The sequence below is a fragment of the Cnephaeus nilssonii genome, assembly GCF_951640355.1.
Source record: "Cnephaeus nilssonii genome assembly, chromosome: 22".
NCBI classification, from domain to species: domain Eukaryota; kingdom Metazoa; phylum Chordata; class Mammalia; order Chiroptera; family Vespertilionidae; genus Cnephaeus; species Cnephaeus nilssonii.
In genome coordinates, this window is record NC_137093.1 from 25859229 (window position 1) to 25882444 (window position 23216).

At 65.5% G+C, this 23216-nt stretch overlaps 2 protein-coding genes across 6 annotated transcripts; one reads left to right on the forward strand and one right to left on the reverse strand.

The window, feature by feature from the left end:
• The first annotated feature begins 46 nt into the window (after positions 1 to 46).
• CCDC157 (coiled-coil domain containing 157) lies at positions 47 to 13964 on the forward strand. Of its 2 annotated transcripts, XM_079762912.1 has the most exons (12): positions 47 to 220; positions 2550 to 2707; positions 4201 to 4459; positions 6345 to 6516; positions 7234 to 7879; positions 8605 to 8682; positions 9031 to 9221; positions 10313 to 10489; positions 10637 to 10805; positions 11731 to 11870; positions 12481 to 12569; positions 12656 to 13964. In XM_079762912.1, exons 3-12 carry the CDS (start codon positions 4212 to 4214, stop codon positions 12903 to 12905), a joined length of 2160 nt encoding a protein of 719 aa, XP_079619038.1. In that variant the 5' UTR covers positions 47 to 220; positions 2550 to 2707; positions 4201 to 4211; the 3' UTR covers positions 12906 to 13964. The 2 variants fall into 2 exon arrangements, with proteins under 2 accessions (XP_079619038.1, XP_079619037.1); XM_079762911.1 differs by lacking the exon at positions 2550 to 2707.
• Positions 9286 to 22222, reverse strand: RNF215 (ring finger protein 215). Of its 4 annotated transcripts, XM_079762921.1 has the most exons (12): positions 21836 to 22222; positions 21421 to 21564; positions 19302 to 19373; positions 19133 to 19218; positions 18560 to 18716; positions 15720 to 15839; positions 15503 to 15646; positions 15192 to 15294; positions 13995 to 15105; positions 12679 to 12799; positions 11719 to 11795; positions 9286 to 10000 (listed from the first exon to the last, which is right to left on the reverse strand). In XM_079762921.1, the coding sequence occupies exons 1-9, from the start codon at positions 22124 to 22126 to the stop codon at positions 15083 to 15085; spliced, it is 1140 nt and encodes a 379-aa protein (XP_079619047.1). In that variant the 5' UTR covers positions 22127 to 22222; the 3' UTR covers positions 9286 to 10000; positions 11719 to 11795; positions 12679 to 12799; positions 13995 to 15082. The 4 variants fall into 4 exon arrangements, with proteins under 4 accessions (XP_079619047.1, XP_079619048.1, XP_079619046.1 ...); XM_079762922.1 differs by lacking the exons at positions 9286 to 10000; positions 11719 to 11795 and adding an exon at positions 11968 to 11986; XM_079762920.1 differs by lacking the exons at positions 9286 to 10000; positions 11719 to 11795; positions 12679 to 12799; positions 13995 to 15105 and having other exon boundaries at positions 15119 to 15294; positions 15720 to 15836.
• Between the last annotated feature and the right edge of the window lie 994 nt (positions 22223 to 23216).

The following is a 23216-nucleotide window of genomic DNA, read 5'->3' on the forward strand; positions in this document are numbered from 1 at the left end:
GGGAGGCGAGGCTGGCGTACTTCCGGTCCCGCCCCCTTTGCGCAGACGTAATTTCCGCTCCACCCCCACCGGAGTGGCGGGTGCCCGACGCCGTTGCCATGGCAGCGGTCGGGGCGCCGGGATAGGGTTTGCTGGGGTTCCCTGGAGCTGCGGGCGCGCCGGGGGGGCAGTTCCATGAGCCGACCCAAAGCAGGGGCCGAAGCTGCGACACCAGAGACCGGTAAGAAGTTCTGCATCCCCCGCCGGACGCTCCCCGCCCGCACCCCACGGCCCTAGCCCCCCCTCCCCCCCCCCCCCCCCCCCCCCCGCTCCTTTACTCCAAGCCGGTCCCTCGCAGCTCCAACCCGCCTTCCTAGTCCCCAGCTCCCTCCCATCGGCCTCTCACTTTGGAGAGCCCCTCCCCTCGGGCCTGCCTCCTCAAAGCCCCCCCACCTTACCCCCTCAGCCCCCTCTTTCGCTTCAGACCCACCTCCTCCACACCCCCTTCCCGAGTCCCAGGCTCTAATGACAGCTGGGCCCTTTTCCCCGTGGACCTGCCTTGTCTAGGTTCCACCCCCTGCCTCCATAGTCCCTCCTGCAAGCCCCACGGGCCATCTCCAGTAGGGGCTGCTTCCTTTATTTTTTTAATTTATCTTTATTGTTGAAAATATTACAGATGTCCCCGTTGTCCCCGCCCCTCACCATGGGGCCGCTTCTTTGGGCTCCACCCCTCACTCCCACAGGTGCCTCCCTGCAGGCCACTCTCTTGCTTCCCAGATCCCCCAGGAATCCCATCTTTTTGCTTCGACCCCTGGGATCCTCCCCTCCCTGTCCTCTCTCCTCTCCTGCCCAACCCTTGCATGCGGGGCGGCTCTGAGCGCTTGCCTGGACTTTGGCTTCCTCATCTGTGAAATGGGGCCGTGATAGGAAGGGGTGCCTGCTCGAGTCTTCCCTTACATATACCCCGTAAGTAGTTCACGTCAGTGTCATGCATGTAGAATAATAACGATAGCTGGGATTTCTTGAACGTGACCACGAGCCAGACTCTGAGCCAAACATCACAGGCGTTACGTCATTTATTTCTTATAGCAACTTATGGGGTGGCGTGGGAACCCCAACCCAGGCCACTCTCGGCCCTCTACTCGAGCAGTTAACTTATTCCTTGGTCGTCACTCCATGTCTTCACTGTCCCCAGGGATCCAGGCAGTTAGCAATCCTGAGTCAGAGACTGACAGCCGCCACAGACGTGGTTTGAGGGTTTCAAAAGTGCATGTTTACCGCGGTGACCTCAAATCTCGGTGGGCGCGCCCCTCCAGAGCTGGGCAGGCTGGCAGCTACAGAAATTTGAAAGCCTGTGCCCAATGATCCTTCCCCTGACACATACCTACGTGGTTTTCAAACTGCGCTCCTATCTGCACATCTCCCATGTTCCTAGTAGTCGGACACAGGTACACGGAGCTGTTCTTCCTTGTTCTTTGACATTTGCACTGCTATCAGAACCGGAATCTGACACGCATTGGGATCTCGGCAAGCTCCTGAATTCCAGGGCCTCCTCCCAGGGTGGCGTGGCTGGCTCGCCGTCTGTCCGCCCTCTTCGGGAAGGAGAACCAGGACGTGTGTCTGTTTTTCTCTGTTGGTTTCTGCCTCGTTCTTTGGGGACATACAATCTCATGAGCGGCAGTATCTCATGGGAGGCAATCACCGAAGCAACACACGTGTGAGGCCTGTGGGCCTGTGTGTGTTTGCGTGCCTACGCGAGTGTTGGGGGGCGGATACTCTGTGCCCTGTGGGTGGGGCGGACACAGCTGACACACCCAGGACTTGCCCCCTGCAGAGACCCTCTTGACATAGATCGTGGTTCCTCCCTGCACCCCATGCCCAGCACATAGTAGGTACTCAGTCATCGCGTGCTGAATAAACACACAGGATCTGGCCCTCCACACCTACCCTGTCCAAGACGGTAGTCGCCAGCCCATGTGGGGGTGCATTTGAAAACAGTGGTTGGTCCAATTGGATATGTACTTTTAAGTGTCAGATGGATATTGGATTTTTGAGACTTGATGCAAAAAAAAACTTAATTTTATATTTCATGTTTGAGTGATACTATTTTGGGCATATTGGGTTAAATATACTGTTAAGTTTAATTTACCTGTTTCACTTTACTGTTTTTCGTGTGGCCGGTAGGAAATGGAAAACCCCATATGTGACTCGCATCCTATTTCCTCTGCACAGAGCTGCCCCAGAGCAGCCTGGCCGGAGATCCCAGCTCCCTGCGTGACCCTGGCTAACCCCTCACTTTCCAGAGCCTGCGTTTTGTCGCCTGTGCACGGCTGCAGATCTGGAAAGTGGCGCACAGTAGGTCCTGTGGTCGGAGCTGGCACAGTTGCAGGGTGCTGTCTGTGCTCAGGCCCAAGCCAGGCAACCCTACCCGACCTTTCCCCACTTTATCCCTCCAGCCTGGAACACCCGCCTCTTCTCCTGGGACAGCTTCCTCCGGGCCCCCCAGGAAGCTCTCCCCGAATCGGCCCCCCCACACACACACACGCACTCTGGCCTTCATTCATTCCCAGGACTGAAGAGCTGCGTGGGGCCAGTCCTGCGCTGGAGACAGGAAATCAGGCACCCGGATGAGCCTCTGACCCCGAGCCCCAGAGCCTACAGGCTGGTCTGAGACGGGGGCAGGCACCTGTGCAGACGTCCCGCTTCTCGGGCAGGCACCCGCACCGAGGTGAGAACAGGGCATACTCCCCTGCGAGGCTGGAGGCTCAGCCCTCAAACGACCCCACCCCGTGGTGCCTCTGCGCCTCCCAGCACCCGTGGGCACAGGGGGGCCCTCAGGCCCCTCCGCCCAGGTGGCTAAGTCATATCCCAGGGAACTCAAAGGAGAGTCCCTGTGCTCCCGGGTAGAGAGACTGCACCCACAGATAATTACTCAACTAGGGATTCAGTGCCAGTGAGATGTGTGCCGAGATGGAAAAGAACAGGATACTTGGAGAAGGGGTACGGGGGACCTCACCTGGCCTGGGACCTGAGGGAGATGGCTTATCTCGAGGAAGTTGGGGGAAAGGACACATGCTGAGTGGTGAGATGCTGAGGTAGGGGCAGGTCACAGGGGTTGGAAATGGGGGCAGTGTTCTGACCTTTATGCTGTAGAAAGCCATTCAAGGGCCCTGGGTGGGGGGATGGGGGCGGGTTTGAGGGAGTGAAGGGGGCGAGTTGCCTTTTTAAATGATCACTTTGGCTGCCATATCCCCAGGGAGCAAGGCGGTGCCAGGCAGAGGAAAGAAGGAGATGGAGCATGGAGCAGTGATGATGGACAGAAGTGGGGGTTCTCAGTGTGGTCTGGACGTAGGATTGGCAGCTCTCCGTGCTGGATGTGGGGTTAAAGGAAGGGTCTGGAGGAAGGGCCCAGGTGCACTCATCAGGGGTGCCACCTTCTGAGATGAGGGAGGTGGAAATAGTAGGGGTACCGGTTAAAAGTGCGATTAGCTATTAACCGGTTAAAAATGCGGATTTTGTAATCAAAGAAAACATGATACTTTCAAGAGAAACATCAAAAGTGCTTTGTTCAAAGTGATGTCCATCGCTAGCTACACATTTCCCCATCTTTCAGGTCATTTGTGGATACCGTCCCAATAGAACTTTTCTTGTTTTGAGGCAGACCATTCAGAGACCCAAGTTTCCACTTTGTACATTTTGAAGTGCCGCTCAGAAAGATCAGGGCTCAGCATCCATGGGGCTGCCCAGCTGTGAACAGAGCGCTGGCTCTGACAGCACCTGCCGGGGGCACGCGAGAACAGTGGCACTTGCCCGCCTTCTGAGTCGTGGGCCGTGAACACAGTTCACCCAAATCACAGGTCCACAGACTCTGAAGATGGACAAGAAGCGTTCTGTGTGGGCCGCAGGGACAGAGGGGAGATGGAGCAGGCAGACAGCTGCCCCAGACAAGGATGGCCCGTGCTGTTGTTGCGCTAACAATGTAATCACCATAGTCCTAACTACTATCGATGGGGAGCTTTTATTGGCGTCTTAGCTGAACCAAGCGCTTTACTAGTAGACACCTGTAAAGGCCTCCGAGGGCCTGGTGACCTGGGGTTGGTGAGCAGGCTCCTCCCCAGGGCCTGGGCCCCGGAGCGGCTGGGCAGCCAGGGCCCTGAGGAGGGTTCCTCTAGCCGCAGCCACGTGGCTCTGGCTGATGGGGCTGCTCTCTGCCCGTCCCAGGAGCCCTGAGGATGGCTCACCTGCTGGGCAGTCAGGCCTGCATGGACAGCCTGCGCAAGGACCTCACCGACCTGCAGGGCACCATCGTAGACGTCTTTTCCCGAGCTGGACCCGTGCGCTTCCCCTCCTGGAAGTTTCCTGACCACGTGGCCTGTGACCTGGACATGGTGGCCCTGCTAGAGCACTATGACCACGTGCCGGGGGACCCGGAGTTCACACAGCTGTCTCACGCCGTGCTCTTGGAGCTGGTCATTGACAGGTGAGGGTCCTGACCAACCTGCTGTTCTTGGGGTGCTGATACCCGCCCCGTAAGCCAGTAGCAGCCATGGGACCCCCCTGGTAGCAACGTTGGTAGCAACCATCACCTCTGAGTACCGTTGGGGGCCAGGTCAGCTCAGGGCCCTCACGGTGATCCCCCCTGTGCCGTGTGCTGTGCTGTCCTCTCCCGCCCGCCCTCGGGGAGTTGCTGGCTGCCCTGCTGGGCTCTGTGGCTCCCCAGCTCTGACCACGGCCTCTCTGGCTGCTTCCAGCTGCCTCCTCGGGGTTTCCGTGTGTCGGGGACTCCACAGCTGCCGTTCAGAGTTTCTGTCCCAGCATCCTGTGGGCTGTGCCGTGGGGCCAGACATGGGATGTGTTTTCCAAACCCTGGCCCTGCTGGGAAGAGGCCGGTGGATCCTCCACCCCCACCCCCACCCCCACCCCACACACTTCTGTGCTCTTACTAACATTCGCATGGTCCTTAGCTTTCCCTTCCCGGTCCCCTGCTCCAAAACCTTGCACGCTAATGAAGTCATGGGGGCCCGTCAAGCAGGGACCCCAGCAGCTGGGGGATGCCGGCCTGGGACCAGGCAGCCAGGGCACCCACGCCGAGGCCGGGAGAAGCCCTTGGTGTCCATTTGGAGCCGGTGAGGGGCCGAACGTGTGCGCACAGAGCACCCCTTCCCTCCGCCGCGGCCACTCCTCGCTGGTCTGGCTCAGCCCCCCTCGTCCCTCCAGGTCCAGTGTACGCGTCCCCCTCTGTGACGCTGTCCTCCCACCCCTTCCCTCCTCCCTCTGCCCAGCCCCTGCTGAGTTAGTCAGAGCCTCCCTGGGCTTCCATGTGTGAGCATAGCTCCTGCAGAGGCCGCGGGGTCTGAGACCAGAGCAGCCGGGGGCCCTGTCACCAGCTCGGGGTGTAGCATGGGGAGGTGCTCAGCTCACGTCGAGGGGGTGATGGGTACGGATGAGGTCGTGCAGTTCGCAGTATCCACGGAGAGGGTCTCCTCCCTGGCTGAGCAGACAGATCGCTCTGCAAGGCCGCGCCACACCCTCCTTCCGAGTGCGTTCCCACCCCAGCGCCGCTCACCTGTGCAGCGGGCACACTGACCCCATTCCTAGGAGGACAGCTCGGCCCCGAGAGAGGCAGGGCCTGGAGACAGTTGACACCTCCTGCCCTGGGCCTTCTCTGCCCAAGGCCAGTGGGTTTGGGGTGACCCCCTGCACCTGCAGCAACAGGAGGTCACTCACCTGCCTGGTGTGTTTTGTAAAAGAGCTTGGTTCCCAGGCAAATACAAACATCCCCCAACACCCATCTTCCTTAAAGTAAGCGTGACTCTGATCTTGACCTCAGAGGTCAGGATAGAGACCTAGCTCGCTTCACTCCAAGTCTCCATGGTCACAGAAGCAGCTTGCCCTTCAGAGCCCCCCCAAACCCCCAACTAGAATCAGGAAATTGCAGGGCACCCACCCTGCATGCTCACCCGGCGGCTGTGGGCAAGCTCCTCCCGCTCAGGACTCGGCTCTGTCCCCTGTAAGGTGAAGGCTCGAACCCTGTGCCCTGTGATGTGAGGCAGCCACTTGCCTAGCACTCCGAGCACTCAGGATGCCACTGAGGCCAGGCCCGGCCCCCAGAGCTTCCTCCCAGAGCAACACGCTGGGACACTGCCGGGCGGGCAGCGCTGCTCCAAGGAGGCCCCAAGCTCGGCCTCCGGGAGGGCTTCCCGGAGGAGGTGGCCCGTGGGTTGGGTTTGCAGCTGGCCTGGCAGAGCATGTTCTGAGACGCGCCAGGCCCTGATGCCTGGGCCAGTTCCCCGGAGCCAGAGGCTGCGACTGTACGGCAGGAGGGCGCGCTGGCACCGGTGCTGACCCCCTGCCCCTGCCCACAGGCTCCTCCTGCTGCTTCAGAGCTGTGCCAGCTACTTGGACACCCTCAGTTCGGAGCAGACAGTGCCCCCCGCCCGGGCTGTGGGGCCCTGCATGTCCGTGGGGCTCACGGTACGGCGCTTCTGGAACAGCCTGCTGAAGCTGGGCACGCTCTACCAGCAGATGCTCTCCCAGGTGGGTCCGCTACCCCCATGCCCAACGGCGGTCACCCTCACACCAGCCCACCTGCCCCCGCTTCCTGGCCCGGCACGCCGTACGTGCCCCGGGCCCACTCCTGGCTCCACCCGGCTGAGGGAGAGTGTCCACTCCAGAGCCGCCCAGTCAAGGCCTTGTGTTACAGCACAGGCCTCGGGGACACGTCTGGGCTGCCGGGCTCTGCTCTTTACCCTGCGGGATTTGGACAAACGCTGCCTCCTCTGAGCCTCAGTTTGTTCACCTGTGCAATGGGAGCGGCGGCCCCCACCTCCCAGGGCGTTGTTGGGTGACAGTGTTCACATGAGCACCATTGTTAAGGGTTAGCCCGTCATCCTCACAACCACCCAGTGGGAAGCACCGCTGTCGCCCTGATGGGAGCGGAACGAAACCGAGGGGTCCCCTAGGAAAGAGCCCAGCACCCGGCCCCGTGCCTGTCACTGTCGCTCTCCCAGTGTCACGGAGAGAACTGCCTGGAGCCGGCGGGGGGGGGGGGGGGCAGCAAAGAGGAGGCGTGGGCTTAGTGACTCGCGGCAGCGGAAGGACAGAGAAAGGTTCTCTTTCGTTCACGTTGGTGTCCAGCAACAGCTGAGGGCCTGAGCCTCGGGCGACGCTGTCACAGAAACCCCCAGGGAAGCGGTCCCCTCCCAGGCCTGTCACCCCCCCTTACCTGCTTTCCCTTTCTTTTCCTGAACGCAGAAAAGGGCAGCCCAAGGGGAGACCCCCATCTCCAAGCCCACAGCCAAGGGCGAGCCCGCCAGGAGCCCCGAGTTTGTGACCGCCAAGTTCATCAAGCCCCCCTCCCCAATTCCAGGCCTGCCCCCCACCTGCCAGGAACCCGGCAGCCTCTCCGTGCGCGTCTCCCTGCACTCTCCGGCCAGGACCACGGAGAGCACCCGGAGCGTCCACTCGCAGACGGTGGAGACGGCCCTGGTGCCCTGCGACGCGTGCGCCAGCGTGCAGGGCAGCCTGCGGGAGGTGGGCAGGGCGGTCGTCGGCCTGTGCCAGAGCCAGAACCTGCCCTCGTCCTTGGGCCACTTTCAGCAGCTGGTGCAGAACACCATGGGGCTCAAGCCGCTGCCGGCTGCCACGGTGGGCCACTGGGCGGCAGAGCAGAGCAGAGACCTGGCCCGCCTCAGCAAGCACGTGGGAGCCCTCACGCAGCTGGTGGGGCCCCTCCGGGCGCAGCTGGAGGAGGCGGAGGAGCAGAAGGGCGGACTGAGGGAGCAGGTGGGCCAGCTGGAGCAGGCGCTGCAGCAGGAGCAGGGGCAGCGGCGGCGGCAGGCGGACGAGGCCCAGCAGCAGCTGGCCCAGTGGGAGCGTGACAAACAGCAACTGCTCGCAGGTCTGTGCCCAGAGACTGGGCCTGCGTGCCACTTCCTCGGGGGAGCCCTCCCTGCAGGCTCTGCTGCAGCCTTAGTGTGGGCTCTTCCCGTCGCAGGCCCTGCACCGGGGCTGCTGGACAAGTAGTTGGGGTGGAAGGAGCCATAGAGCAGGGCAGGAAGGCAGCCAAAAAGGTACAGTCAGGAGGCCAGTGCCACCCAGGCAACTGGAGCGTGAGCCCACTGGGACCCCTGAGGCCAGGGCTGAGCAGGCGCCCCAGAGCTGGCCCCTCCGAGGGGCGAGGGCGCGGGGCACTCACCCACCCGCTCCTTCTGGTCGCCGAAGGTGACTCCTGGGGAGTTTGCTCCCCTGGCACCTCTAGCCAGCAGGGTGGCCTCTGGGTTTGGCAAAAGCCATTAGGCAAAGACACAGCCACTGGCACTGGAAGTCAGCCAGTGCCTGCTAATGTGAGGCCGGAGGGGGCTGGGCAAATCCCTGGTCTCTCTGAGCCCCGCGTGGCCTCCGTGGAGGACACAGGCCCAGGGAGGGAGAGACATGGCCGCCAGCCCGCAGGGAGCAGGGCGGACAGGGACCAGGCTCCCTGGACCACCCGGGGCTCCCCCTCCAGCCCAGGTGGCACCTCCACAGGGCGATGGCTGCCACCACTCTCTAGGGGACCCTGGGCACGCAGGCCACCAGCCAGGCTCCTGAAGGGACCTCTGAGGGGACTCTCTCTTGGCTGCATAGAAACAGGCGAGCTCAAGAGGAAGGTGGCCGCCCTGGAGGGGGAGCTGAAGCAGCAGCAGGAGTCCACGCAGGCCGTGGGTGAGGAGCCCTGACACGTGCCCCGTGCCCCGTGCCATGTGCCCCGTGCTCGGTGGTGCAGCACGAGCGCCCTCCATCTCTGTCCCCTGGGCTCCTGGGCAAAGGTGAAGGGAACAGCACGGGCCTGAGCGACCACCCTGCTGGGTAATGACCCGGACTGGGGTGCCACTTCTGTTTCCAGAACCCACCTCGGGTGGGGTTCAAGCACCATGTTGTGGCCAGTACACAGCCCCAGGGACGTGCTGTGACACACTCACCCCCGGTCCTAGCCTGGGTCCGAGGCCATGCAGGGACCCGCACCCAGGGCTCCCCTGCCCCGTCCTTTCCTGTTCCCGCTCGATCCCGCAGAGGCAAAGGCCCAGCAGCTGCAGGAGGAGGCCGAGCGCAGGGCGGAAGCCGAGAGGCAGGTGCGGCAGCTGGAGGAGCAGGTGCAGCTGCTGGCCGGGAGGCTGGACGGGGCCAGCCAGCAGATTCGCTGGGCCAGCACCGAGCTGGACAAGGAGAAGGCCCGTGTCGACAGCATGGTCCGCCACCAGGAGGTGAGGCCGGGGGCTTCGCCAGCGCCCTGGGTGCCTGCGTTGTAGGCTTCAGGGAGAGGGCTCCACGGGTGGGGGTGGGGATTTATCTGTGTAAGGTGCCTGCCCCCCACACAGACCCAGGTTTTGGGTTGACTCACCTCTGTGGAGGATCTGCGCCTCCCCTCAGCCAGGCACTGGGGGAACGGTGACCCAGGGACAGACACGGCCGAAGGAGGCCAAGCAGTTGTGCCACCACAGCCCTCTGCCAGGTGGCTAAGCGGGCAGGCAAAGTGCTGCTGGGATCCAGGGACAGATAGTCACGTCTGTGCTAATCCAGGAGGGCTTCTGGGAGGAGGTGGCCTTTGCGCTGTACTCCAATTGCTGGTGGTTAATTCATCAGCAACAGGAAGGATAGGGAGGACAGAGGAACCGGAGCACAGGATACAGCTGTGCCCTGGGCAATGGGGTCTTGCAGGAGCCCCACTGGGGTGCCTTTCTCAGTGCCCTGCAAGAACAGTCACGGGCGCCACGCATCAGGTGGCTTCTGTGAGCCAGGCGCTGGGCCAACCTCTGCAGCCCCCTCGTTCTTCCTCCTCATCACGACAGTAGGTGGCAGGTGCTCGTCATCCCCATTTTATGGGGGAAGAAACTGAGACTCGGTGAGACGAAGGAAATTGACCAAGGCCACACAGTTAGCCAGAGCTCGGCCCAGGACTCAGAAATGACCGGGGCTGGTTCTTTGTGCTTTGCGCTCAGTGGGTGTCAGGAAATGTGGGTTCCAAGTGACATGGGCTGGAGATCTAAAGAAAAGAAGAAAACATTTTCTAAAATTCCTGGGGGGAGGCCGATAGCCGACTGCTTTCTAAGTGGGCAAGGTCTGCAAACCGGGGGTCTGGCTCTGACTGGGTGGATGTGTCACCCCTTGCCCTCTTCCCTCTGCCCCTTGCCTCTCACATGTGTGCACAGCCCCCCCACCCCCCCCACACACAGACTAACTTGGCTCAAAGGGAGGGCTGGGGGCAGAGGTCACAGACACTGTAGTCTCCTTAGTCCCACGTGGTTCGGCCGAGCCCCATGGGCCTCACGGCCGCCCGCCTGCCACCCCGGCTCAGTCGCTGCAGGCCAAGCAGCGAGCCCTGCTGCAGCAGCTGGACAGCCTGGACCAGGAGCGCGAGGAGCTCCAGGGCAGCCTGGCCGAGGCCGAGGCCCAGCGGGCCCACGTGGAGGAGCGGCTGCAGAGCGTGCAGAGCGAGAGGGAGCAGGGGCAGTGCCAGCTCCAGGCCCAGCAGGTGGGCGCGGGCGGGGGGAGGGGGAGGAGCCCCCGGTAGCTGGGTGCCTGCAGGCCTGTCCCACGTCTGGGGAGTAGAAGGGGTGGGTGTCCCCAGGGGAGCCAGGAAGTGTTCCCCGGGCCAGCTCTCAGCCTCCCTCTGTCCCAGGAGCTGCTGCAGAGCCTGCACGGGGAGAAGCAAGGCCTGGAGCAGGCGGCGACAGATCTGCGGCTGACCGTCGCGGGGCTGGAACGGGAGCTCGAGGCGCTGAGGGAGCGGGAGCGGCTGCTGGTGGCCTTCCCGGACCTGCACAGGCCCGCCGAGACCCAGATCCAGAGTAAGGGCCTGGGGATGGTGCCAGGGCACGCTGGACCCAGGGCGGCAGGACCCGGGGGTCTGCGACTCCCCAGCTTGTGTAGACGGGGACATGGAAGCCAGAGGTGAGGTAACTGCCCGGGGTCACACAGCCGCATCCAAACACGGTCTGGCTGCCTGTGTAGACTGCTCATCACCACGTGTCACGTGCCAGTCCTCGCTCGATGTCCGAGCATCTCCCAGACCACACCATGCGGCCTGCTCCAGGGCACAGCCCCCACTGTCCAGGGTCCCGGACCCCATGGCCCAGGAGTGCTAGGGGCCCGTTTCAGCAGAGGACCTGGGTCCTGGCCCGGCCCCTGCAGCCCTCCCTCTAAGCCCCAGGGGTGGATCCATTCACAGCCCCAGGAAGATCCATGCAGTTTAACTGACCACGACAAGTCGTCATCCCGAGCGCTGACCTATCGCTACATGCCGGACCCCCTGTTGCCCTCTCCGCTGCCCTGCCAGGCAGGGAGCAGCCGCTACAAATCCAGAACCAAAGAGGGCAGGGGCTCGCCCGGTTATTTCAGCCCCAAGGAAGCGTGACTCCCCGAGGGATGGGAAAGCGCCTTGTTGCTGAATTCCTGGCTCATGCCCAAGAGCGGCTGCGGGGCTTTGGGCAATGCGTTGTCTCTCTGGCCTTCCAGAAACAGGCTTGTCTATTTGCTCGGTCTTCACCCAGCTCTCAGATCCTATAATGTAGTCTCCTGGCGGGGGATTGCGGGGGGTGGGGGGGGTGGGAAGCCAGGCCTCAGGAGAGGGAGGATGATGGGAGGCTGTGCACGACCCTGCCCGGCTCCCCTGTGCCTGCTGGGCCACCGACCATGCCTGCCCTCCGGGGCCTGTCCTGCTGGGCACCAGAGGCAGCCCTGGCGGGTGAGGTCCTAGGTTACCTGTCCCCACAGGCTCCGGCAACGTCGTGGACGACATGGAGAGGCAGGTGCAGGCCAACGACATCCGCATCCGGGTCCTGCAGGAGGAGAACGGGCGGCTCCAGTCCATGCTGTCCAAGATTCGGGAGGTGGCCCAGCAGGGGGGCCTCAAGGTGGGCAGCCTGGGCCCTCACCTGAGAGCTGGCTCTTGAGGGCTTGGAGAGGCCCTGGCCCCACGCTGGGAACCTGTTGAGAGCCCCCCCGCACTGCAGGCGGCTTCAGGCCACTGCTGGGAAACATCCCGCATGTGTTAGGATGGGAGGTGTGACAGTGCCTTCTAGCTCCAAGTCCTCCCCTCCGGCCCTTCATACTCTTATTCCAAGTGCACTCAGGAGCCTCATCAGAAAGCAAACCTGGCCGAAACCGGTTTGGCTCAGTGGATAGAACGTCGGCCTGCGACTCAAGGGTCCCAGGTTCGATTCCGGTCAAGGGCATGTACCTTGGTTGCGGGCACATCCCCAGTAGGGGGTGTGCAGGAGGCAGCTGATCGATGTTTCTCTCTCATCGATGTTTCTAACTCTCTATCCCTCTCTCTTCCTCTCTGTAAAAAATCAATAAAAAATATATTTAAAAAAAAAAGAAAGCAAACCTGGAGGCTCCCCAAGCCCTGCCCCTCAGAGGAAGGGCCATGGGCACAGGCCGGGCCCTCCCTCGCCCTCTGGCTGTGCCACCCTCTGAACAGGAGAAGGACCTGGGTCTTTCTGAGCTTGGCTCTCTTTGCAGCTGATCCCGCAGGACCAGCTCTGGGCCCGTCCCAGCCAGGGAGTCCAGGGAGCAGCACCCCCCGTCCCGGCCCAGAGAGTGTCCCCAGGGTGAGTGAGGCTTCGCCAGAGGAGGGGCTGACGGGCGGGCTGGTCCCTCTTGCTCACAGGGGCTCGTGCCATCTGGTCGTCCTCAGGCCTCTGGGCAGGTGGCACTCACCTGGCAGCAGGGCAGCTAGTGCGGGCAAGATCCTGCCGGGCCAGCGCCGGGCATCGCCATCTTCGCAGTCCAGTGGCCGATCCAGCAAGTCCTCCCTGGAGGATGTGACCTACTCGACCACCTGTGCCCAGAACCCCATCCAGGTGTTGGCCAGGCTAAGGAGGAGACTGTCACCAAGCCGGGGGCCGGCCAGCCCCGCCCACCAGTTCCGGGAGCCGCCCGTGTAGCCTGCAGTGGGTGGGGCTAAAGGGCAGGTAGCTGGCAGCCCACCCAACGTAATAAAGCCCTCGCCATCACCCACAGCGACCGGCCTCCCAGCCGTCTGAGCCAGGGCACAGCCTGCCCTCCCCGTCCTGGGCAGGGACCACGAGGCCCCGGCCATGGAGGTCATCGCCTGCAGAGGCCTGGCGTACCGTGGGCCTCAGGAAATGGGGGCTCCTGTCGCAGTGGGAGGAGAGGGCACACCGAGGGCAGAAAGGAGCTCCTAGCCCTGGGCCAGGTGACAGGCAGTCGTTTGATCCCCATAGCAAGGGCCAGAGGGGACTCGGTGACACCCCAGCAAAGGGCGGGTCCGTGGAGGGGTGTGCAGGGGTGGAGAGCAGCTGGAGGTGGGTCCGACGGGGGTACGTGAGCTAAGAAAGGAGTCTGAGGCTGGGGTCCCTGCTCTGGACTCGGCAGGGGGCAATGACACCTTCCCTAGCCCCAGGTCTGAACTTGGGGCCTCCCAGCCCGGCTCTGAGGACATTAAGACTCCTTTCTTTGAGGAGTCCCTTCAGGAAATGTAAGTCACAAAGGCTTTCTCTGGATCCGGAGATTGGATCCCCAGGAGGCCACTGAAAGCAGGGCAGGGCCCCACCCAGCCAGGGATGGGGCACCCAGCCAGCCCCGGCTCCCCCAGGCCTAACCCTCGCGGCCCGGCACTGTGCCACCAGCCAGGCCAGCCCACTGCAGTCCAGTTTCCTCAGGGGCCTCCAGCCTGCCCCGAGCCACGCCTGTGAGGGGCAGGCCCGAGACCTTGCTGAGGACTTAGGGTGCGCGCTCCCAGCTTCCTGACATTCCCCCTGGTGAGGAGGCCCGCAGGCGGGGCACCCCGTTTACAGAGAAGGGCCCCGAGGGGCCACGTGTGTAGCTGAACTGGCACGGCCAGGGTCTGTGCAGCCCGGGGCCCTGAGGGAGGCGGGGGCTCCCTGCGGCGGGAGGCCTGGGCCCCGGTGCAGGGGAAGGACCGTCACAGCCGGCCCCTCAGCTCCCAGCTCCCAGCTCTGATTCACAAGTCCCGGCCGGTGTGCAGGGTCTTCGAAGCTGAAATAAAGTACCTGCCAGGCTGCGTTCCGTCCGGCTCCGGGGAAGCATCCAGGCTCCTCTGGTCCTGGCGGAATGCGGACCCCGAGGTCTGGTTCCACGCCGATGGCTGTCAGCCGGGCTGCGCAGGCTCAGAGGCGCCGGCCCTCCTTGCCGCGTGGCCCCTCCGTCTCCAAGTCCGCGGCAAAGAACTCCTCACGTGGTCGGTGAAGCCCACTCGGACGTCTCCCTCTCGGGGACACTTCATCACGGGAGTCAAGGCCATTCACGTCCTAGTTCCAGGACTGGGCAGGCGTGTCCACGGGGCTGTCTTACCGCCCACCTCCCTCAGGCAGGAGCCCACGGTTTGGTTTTTAAATCTTAAAACATCCACACGTTTTCTTACGTTAAAATATATCCGTGTTTATTTTAATATTAAACCACCTCCCCTGCCCCAAGTCGTCTAAAAAAATGGATGCCCGTGGAAGATGCACCACATTTATCCGGGGCTTCAAGGGTCCTGGGCACTGACCCGCCGCCCACGGAGCGGCGCGGGCCCGGATGGCTTCTGCGGTCCCCGGTCTCCCCGGCAGGAGGGGCCCCTGGACGGCCGTGAGCCCTTGGCGCCTAGCGCCCAAGGCCCGCGGGCAGGAGGCCTCTGGGTTTCACATCCCAGCCTCGACCAAGAGTGTCCTGGAAGATGGTCTGCGCCTCCCCCGACCCACCCCCCAATAAATAAGCACAAAAGTGGCCACTGCAGCCTTGGCCCCGGGGTGTCCTGACGGTCAGCAGAGAGCTCCCCCCGCCCCCACCTCTCCCCAGGCCCCTGCCCCGGGTCCGGGGGGCTGCCTGCCGAGAAGGCGGACACCCAGGATTGTACACACAGGCCCCAAGGGGCCTCTCTCCCTCACTTCCAGCAGGTCTGGGCCGGCGCCGTCGGCCTGGGGGCTGTGGATGTGGTGGGGTGCCTTGCTCAGCAGGGAAGGCCCCATCTTTCCTCCCACCCTCAGGGTTTCCTGTCCTGCCCATCCCGCCGTCCTGTTCCAAGAGCCCAGGCCGAGGGCCAGAGTGCAGGTGGGAGGCGGGGGTCCCATCTCCCCGTGCAGAGCGCCAGCTGGGGCAGCTAATCCTCTGAGTAGCGGTTCCCTGCAGGGAGGAGGGGGGAGAGCAGGGAGGGCGGCGTCAGGTGGGACCAGGGGGAGCCAGCCAAGGGCCCCGCCCGTGGTGCTCACCCAGGACGTTGAACTTGCACAGCGGGCAGGTCTGCTGGAGCATCAGCCAGGGGTCCACGCAGTCTCGGTGAAACTCATGCTTGCAGGGCAGCACCCGGAGCCACTGGGGAGGGCAGGAAGGGCTCAGGCCCCAGCCGCAGGCCTCCAGGGGGTGCCTGGCCCCCTGTCCTCGCCCAGGCCGGGAACTGAAACCCCAGTGGCCCTCCACCCCCCATTCTGCTTTCGGCGGTGCTGGTGGGGGTGGTTCCGAGGTCTCGGTGGAGTGGGGCAGTCACAGGTCAGCCGGTGGCTGGCCTCTGCCGGGCCCTCACCTGCTTGTTGCAGAAGTAGTCCAAACACACGGCGCAGGTCTCGGCGCCAGGCTCCGGGGGGCCCTGCGCCGCCCTGCCCAGCCTGCAGCGCCGCGTCTTGAGGGATGCCAGCCTGCGCACCACGCGGCGCTTGAGCAGGTCCACCTGGCGGGGAGGACACGCACCGTTGGGCAGGCCCGAGGGCCGGGGGCCCGGGACGCCCTGGGCTGGCTCCCACCTGGCCTCCGGGCTCCTGCTGGCTGTGCCGGGTCGCCTGCCGCTGGGCCTGGACCACGAGGCCGGTGCACAGGAGCATGGCCACCAGCAGGATGGCGTTCCACAGCTGCTGCAGGGGCTTCTGGGGAGGGAGCAGGGTGTCAGGGACACGGGGCCCCTGCCCTCTCCCCCCAGTAAATCCACCCCAAGGACCAGGCAGGTGCGGTCCCTCAGCACCGGCTCCCGGCTCCCGGCTCCCTCTCCTGACGCCTCCGTCCCAGGGTCTGCCCAGCTGACTGCTCCGTCCACACATGAGGGCCCCTCCTTGTCCCCAGCCCCAGCCCAGGCCCCTCCTGAGCAGCTAACCCGTTGCTGTGGCAACTCGTGCAAGTGTCTTCCTGGCCAGGACTCCCCACCCCCAACCTGCACTGCTGCTCTGCTTTCTAGCCGCCATCACCCACCCACCTCTGTCCGGGCTCCCGGGGGCTGTTGCCTCCCTCTCCTTGGGCTCCCATGTCCCTCCTCTCAGCCCACCCCTCCACTGCTCCAGCCTCCCCCCCTCCGCCCCATTTCCCACCACAGCCACAGCCGCAGACCTGGTCACCCCACACCCCTCCTGGCCACCCTTCCCCCATGAGAAACCCAAACCCCTCGGCCTGCCTCAGGGCCCTCCACTCCCCAGCCCCTCCCTCTGGAGCGTCCCTCGCTCCCTGCCTTCATACACTGCTCCCCTCTGGGGAGCCCCTCCTCCCTGCGCCTTCCCTGGGCCTCTGTCTGGACGCCCCTTGCTCCGGAGGCTCTGCCTGAGCACCAGGCTGGGCGGCGCTCCCCCTCGCCTCGCCGGCCCAGCTCTCCGCACCCCCACGCTGCACCTGTGCTTCCTTGCTGCTGCCCCCCCCCCCCCCCGGAGGGAGGACACCTACGACGCGCCTCACTGAGTCTCTGAGCGGCTCCTGGGGTGGGGGCGCTCAGAGTTCCTGGGGGAACTTCACGCCCTGAACTCCCACCATGTGCCGTGTGGCAGCCCGGCTGGCTACTACGCAGCGGGTTCAGGAAACGAGGCGACATCGCACGCCAGACCCAGCCTGCTCCCCAGCGGGCGCACCTCGCCCACACGGGCACATCTCACGGCCTGAGGGCGTGTGAGGACTAATAATAAACACGGTCACTTAGAAGCTCTGCATTCTCAGTAGCTCTCGGCCACCATGTTCTTCCCCAGCCAACGCTGAAGTTCAACGACCATCCTCGGGGGCAGAGGGCCGAGGAGTTGTCTGTGGTTACAAGAGGCCACGCTCTGGACGGACTGGTGCTGCCAGTGTTGTTGCCTTTGCTCAGGGCAGAGGCACTGGGGGGCCGCTGCTGAGGGCACCTGTGAGTCCCAGTCCCCGCTGTCCTGCCCTTCCACCACCCCTCCCCCGCCCCGGTTTCTGTGTCCCCGTCATCCCTCATTCGTGGTGGGGTGGTGGCACCTGCTCCAAGGAGCTCCCCACACGCCTCAGCGAAGCTCGGTGCCCTCACTGTGCCCGGAGGGCCTGTGCCCACAGCAGCCCAGCGCTCACCCCGCAGTGACGGCCTCTGGCCTCTCTCCTCCCCGGATGGGGCCCCGGGAGTCGGGTTGGCGCTGCCCTGCGGCCGTGCCCCTGCCACCTGAGCTAGGCTGGCACATGGCAGGACTCACTGAGTGGCCGTAAAGGGTAAGCTCTCGGGACAGAACCCGGAGCCCCGTGGGCCGAGCTCTGCTGTAGGCCCACCGCCCAGCCTGCCCAGGCTCAGTGCATCTGGGGAGCCTCCGGGTGAAGAGGGAAGGCGGGGTGTCTGATACACAGGTGCTGCAGCTCTGGCTCCCAGGGGCCCTGGGGTGGGGCTGGGAGCCGGCCCCAGCAGCCCTGCAGGCATCTCGGCTCCACGGCCATCCAGCTCCTGCACGGCCCGCCCTGGCCAGCAGCACGGCCGCTCGGCCGTGCCCTCTGTACCAGCCAGACCGAACTGCAGGCTGTTACCCACCTCCAGGCCCCTCGGACCCGCTCCAGCCTGCCCCTCTCCCAGCTCTAGCCTTTGTGCCCAAACTTCTTCCCGGCCTCTCACTAACACCCCTCCCCCCAATACCTACCTCCTCCCCCCCCCCCCCCAAGATCTGTGTAGGCTGCCCTCCAGGGGAGACCCAGGGGCTCCCTCCCCTTCCAGAAAGCCCTTCCATCCCCCCCATCAGGGCCTGCTTCCGCAGAGGTGCTTCGTGTTGCTCAAACGTGAATTAGCCTGGGCTGCCAGGGCCGCGTCTGGGTGAGAGGCCTCTTCCCGCTTGTCTCTGAGACCTCACAGGGCAGCGCCCAGGCCACAGCCCTCTGTGCCCGCCACAGCCCTCTGCATAGAGCCCTGAATGCCTTCGGATCTCAAAAGCCACGTGGTGACCCTACTCAGGCCCTTGTAACAATGAAGACATTCCAAGTAGCATCAGCAGCCCATTTGCTCAGCGCCCGCCATGAGCTTCGTGCACGCAGTGCCCTGCCAATCCTGTGTCCCGTGCCGTCCTTGTCACAGAGAGGAGCGTGAGACCAGAGAGCTTAAACACGCGGCCTGCGGCCACTCGGCTGAGATTTCCGAGCCAGGACCCGAACCCACGTCTGGCTGACCTGAGCTGCCCCGCACGGCCCACGTCCTCAGGCGCCTGCTGGAGGCTGCACCCCCGGAGGCTGGGGCCTGCCCCGCGCAGACAGGGACCTGAGAAAGGCTTGCGGGCAGAATCCCTCTGAACCCTCTCGACGCGGAGCACCGGGAGATCCAGAGAAAATCAGACGTGGCCCGGCCTCCAGGAGACACAGCCTGTGCGCGGTCCTGCCCGAGCCTCCCCTCCCCAGCACGCACCTGCTCCTGGGCCCGGCTCCCTCCCAGGCACACCAGGTCCTGCCATCCGCCGTAGCCATCCTTGGAGAGGCCGCAGGTCGTCCACAGGGTCAGCTTCCACTCGATGTTGGCCGACAGGGACGCCCCACTCGTGATCTCCGCTGTGGCCTGGGTCCTCCTGGGAGGGAAGCCGCCGAGGAGCTGGACAGGAGGGCTCTGGGGAGGTGAGCCACCCCCCCTCCCCCATCGCCCCCCAGTTACCATTCTGCTTTGGGCCCCAGGCCTTCCCCAGATGTAGGTTTCCCCAGTTCTCATACCAGCCAGGCCGGGGAAGCCCACGAGCCCAGGGAGGAGCCTGCCAATCAGATCCCCAGCTTCCTCCTTGCGAGAGCCAGTGCCCCCCACCCACAGAGCGGCCTCCTCGCTGCAGGCCCTGGCACCTCCTGCAGGTCTCCTCGCCCATCTTCCTGCTTAGCCGTAAGGACAATAGGAAAGGCCCTGTTCCCAAGACCCGCCCCCGCCCCCCAAGCCCATGGCCAAGCCGGGGACCCTCAACACCCAGCCTCCCAGGTTGGAGCTCAAACCCCGACTCACTGCAGCAGGGCCTCCAGCAGTTTGGTGACGTTGGGAGAATAATGGAGGACGATGACGGGCCTGAGCAGAAGCTGGGAGATGTCTAGCTGTAGGGGCACAGGGAGGTCGGATGGCCTTGGTCCCCCACCCCACCCCCAGCCCGAGAGCCCCAAAGCCTCCTCCGGCTTACCTCTCGGACCACGTTGTGGTTCAAGATGAGGAGGAGCAGGGCAGAGGCCCCCAGGAGGAGCGCCCTCCGCATCTGCGGGACAGAGACCAGGCTGGCCCACGCCCAGCGACGCCCTGCCCACGCCCAGCGACGCCCTGCCCACGCCCAGCCACGCCCTGCCCACGCCCCAGCGATGCCGCCCTGCCCACGCCCCAGCGATGCCCTGCCCACGCCCCAGAGACACCCTGCCCACGCCCCAGCGATGCCCTGCCCACGCCCCAGAGACACCCTGCCCATGCCCAGCAATGCCCTGCCCACGCCCTGCCCACGCCCAGTGACACCCTGCCCACGCCCAGCAACGCCCTGCCCACGCCCAGCAATGCCCTGCCCACGCCCCGCGACGCCCTGCCCACGCCCCGCGACGCCCTGCCCACGCCCCGCGACGCCCTGCCCACGCCCCAGCGACGCCCTGCCCACGCCCCAGCGACGCCGCCCTGCCCACGCCCCAGAATGCCCTGCCCACGCCCCAGCGACGCCGCCCGGCCCACGCCCCGCGACGCCCTGCCCACGCCCCGCGACGCCCTGCCCACGCCCCAGCGACGCCCTGCCCACGCCCCAGCGATGCCGCCCTGCCCACGCCCCAGCGATGCCCTGCCCACGCCCCAGAGACACCCTGCCCATGCCCAGCAATGCCCTGCCCACGCCCTGCCCACGCCCAGTGACACCCTGCCCACGCCCAGCAACGCCCTGCCCACGCCCCGCGACGCCCTGCCCACGCCCAGCGACGCCCTGCCCACGCCCCGCGACGCCCTGCCCACGCCCCAGCGACGCCCTGCCCACGCCCAGCGACGCCCTGCCCACGCCCCGCGACGCCCTGCCCACGCCCAGCGACGCCCTGCCCACGCCCCGCGACGCCCTGCCCACGCCCCGCGACGCCCTGCCCACGCCCAGCGACGCCCTGCCCACGCCCCGCGACGCCCTGCCCACGCCCAGTGACACCCTGCCCACGCCCAGCAACGCCCTGCCCACGCCCCGCGACGCCCTGCCCACGCCCAGCGACGCCCTGCCCACGCCCCGCGACGCCCTGCCCACGCCCAGTGACACCCTGCCCACGCCCAGCAACGCCCTGCCCACGCCCCGCGACGCCCTGCCCACGCCCAGCGACGCCCTGCCCACGCCCCGCGACGCCCTGCCCACGCCCAGCGACGCCCTGCCCACGCCCCGCGACGCCCTGCCCACGCCCCAGCGACGCCCTGCCCACACCCAGCGACGCCCTGCCCACGCCCCAGCGACGCCCTGCCCACACCCAGCGACGCCCTGCCCACGCCCCGCGACGCCCTGCCCACGCCCCAGCGACGCCCTGCCCACGCCCCAGCGATGCCGCCCTGCCCACGCCCCCGCGACGCCCTGCCCACGCCCCAGCGACGCCCTGCCCACGCCCCAGCGATGCCGCCCTGCCCACGCCCCCGCGACGCCCTGCCCACGCCCCCGCGACGCCCTGCCCACGCCCCAGAATGCCCTGCCCACGCCCCAGCGACGCCGCCCTGCCCACGCCCCCGCGACGCCCTGCCCACGCCCCAGCGATGCCCTGCCCACGCCCCAGAGACACCCTGCCCATGCCCAGCAATGCCCTGCCCACGCCCCAGAGACACCCTGCCCACGCCCAGCAACGCCCTGCCCACGCCCAGCGAAGCCCTGCCCACGCCCAGCAACGCCCTGCCCACGCCCAGCGAAGCCCTGCCCATGCCTGTCGCCAGTTATTCTCAGCTCCTAGCCCGGAGGAGGCATCCTTTCCTCTTTCGCTCCTTGAGGTCAAGGGCAGAAACCCTTATTCTTCCTGCCGTTCCCCCAGATGCCCTGTGGGACCCAGACAGTGCTGTGCCCTCCTCCACCCGCCTCGGGAACTCCCCATTGGATAGTCTCAGAGCCTGGGGGCGTCCTGACTCTCTCTGACTCCCCCCCCACCACCACCACCTGTTTCTACACAACACCGACTCCATTTAACACACCGGGGTCTCTAGCCCCACCCAGGCCTAGGGGTTTTCTGGAAGCTCCTTCGGGTCCCACTGGGCAGTCTGGCTCCAGCAAGTGCCTCGAAGCCCCCTCCTCCCGCCCCCTCCCCCACATACACCCCCTGCACCTGCTGGACCAGCGCCTTGGGGTAGGCCCGCGGGCCGCTGCTCTGACTCTCCTGCGGGAACTGGGCTGCTTGCTCCTTGCCCACGTAGGCCACTGCGATCCAGCCTCCCCTGGGCACCTCCTTCTCAGCGTCCACGTTGTCCATCTGTGGGGCACCGGGCCACGGGCAGAGGGAGGAGAGGAGGTTAGGAGAGTCAGACGCACAGAGGATGCCAGGCCGGGGTTTGGGGACGAGTTTGGAAGGGAAGGCATCTGGGTCTCAGGTTTTAGAAGCCGGAATGCGGGGGGCCTGGGAGGGCTGGGGGTGGCGGGGGCTCCGGGCTGCCAGGGGGGCGCTGGGCTGCCAGGGATGAAGGCCGGATCTGGGCGCGGGGTCCGCGTCCCGGGGCCGGGCCAGGTGGCGGGGCGGCGCTCACCAGCAGCAGCCGGCCGCGCAGCGGGGGCGCCGGGTCGGCCTCGGGGCCGATCCTGACGCCCTCCAGGACCAGGGCGTCCTGCCGCGGCAGCCGCACGTCCACCCGCACGGCGCGGGCCCCTCCCCGCCCCGCCCGGGCCGCGGGTTCGCTGCCGTCGGCCGCGGCGCCCGGCCCGGCCAGGCCCAGCCAGAGCGGCAGCAGGGGCAGCAGCAGCAGCAGCGGCGACGGCGACGGCGGCGGCGGAGGGGGTGGCGGCGGCGGCCTCAGCGCGGGGCGGGCGGCGGGGCCCATGGCGGGACCCGGCAAACAGCTGAGACCGGGGGCACCGGGGGGCCCTGGGCGCCTGGGCAGCGGAGCGAGCGAGGCCTTGGCCGGCCGGGGCGGGGCGAGCGCCTGGAGGGGGCGTGGCCGAGGCCGGACGGGGCGGGGCGTCGGAAGGGGGCGGGGCCGAGGCCGGACGGGGCGGGGCGCAGGGAGAGGGGTGGCCTCTCGGCGGCTCGGGCGCCCCCTGGCGGCCGCGGAGAACTCTGGCGCAGGTGGCCTGGGAGACCAGCAGAGCGGAGCCCAGGTCTTGGCGGCAGAAGCGGGCGGTCAGAGGGGAGGCGCTCACAGCCTGTTGGATTGTCAAGAAGCCGAGCTAGGACAGAGGAAAGCAAGAGAGATGGTTGGAAGGGGTGACCTGTGTGTGTTTGGGGGTGGAGGGGGGTGGGGAGCGGAGACTGATCAGGGCTGGAGAAGGGTAGGAAGGAGGGATGTCTAGGTCCTGGAGGCTGGAGTGGCCTGATGGTCCCACCCTGTGGCCTGAGTCAAATGGAATCCCTCTCTTCCCTGGGCCCCTGTCTCTCCCCCAGACCCAACTCCAGGAGGCGGAGAACCCGGGATTGACATGGGAGGCAGATGGAGGAGACTGAGGCCAGGGTCCTGGGGTGGCAGAGAGAGGGGCTGGGGATGCTTGTCTAGACAGAGCGCCTCCATGGGGTGGAGAGGCTGGGTCCCCAAGGAAGTCGCTTTCCTGGGCGGTGAGGTGGGCGCGACAAAAGACCAGCACTGTCTCTCCCCAACAAGTGACGTCTGATGCCTGCTCAATGTGAACGTTCCACCGACTGTCCTGACACTCATCTTTTTCTCCACGGGTTGCAGCCGCTGAGAGCTGGCTGAAAGCCTTGTAAAAAGTAAACAGTGGTAGAAGGCCGAAGGCCAGCTGAGCCACGACACGCTTTTCCCCAACATTCCATCATGAAAAATATCAAACATACGGGAAGAGCGAAGGGATGCCACGGTGAACACTGGTATAACCACCAATGCTGAATTCTCAAGATGCTTCAGAAGAAGAAGAAGATGGAGAGAATAAGACAGCCTGATATGATTGCCCTGGCTGGTT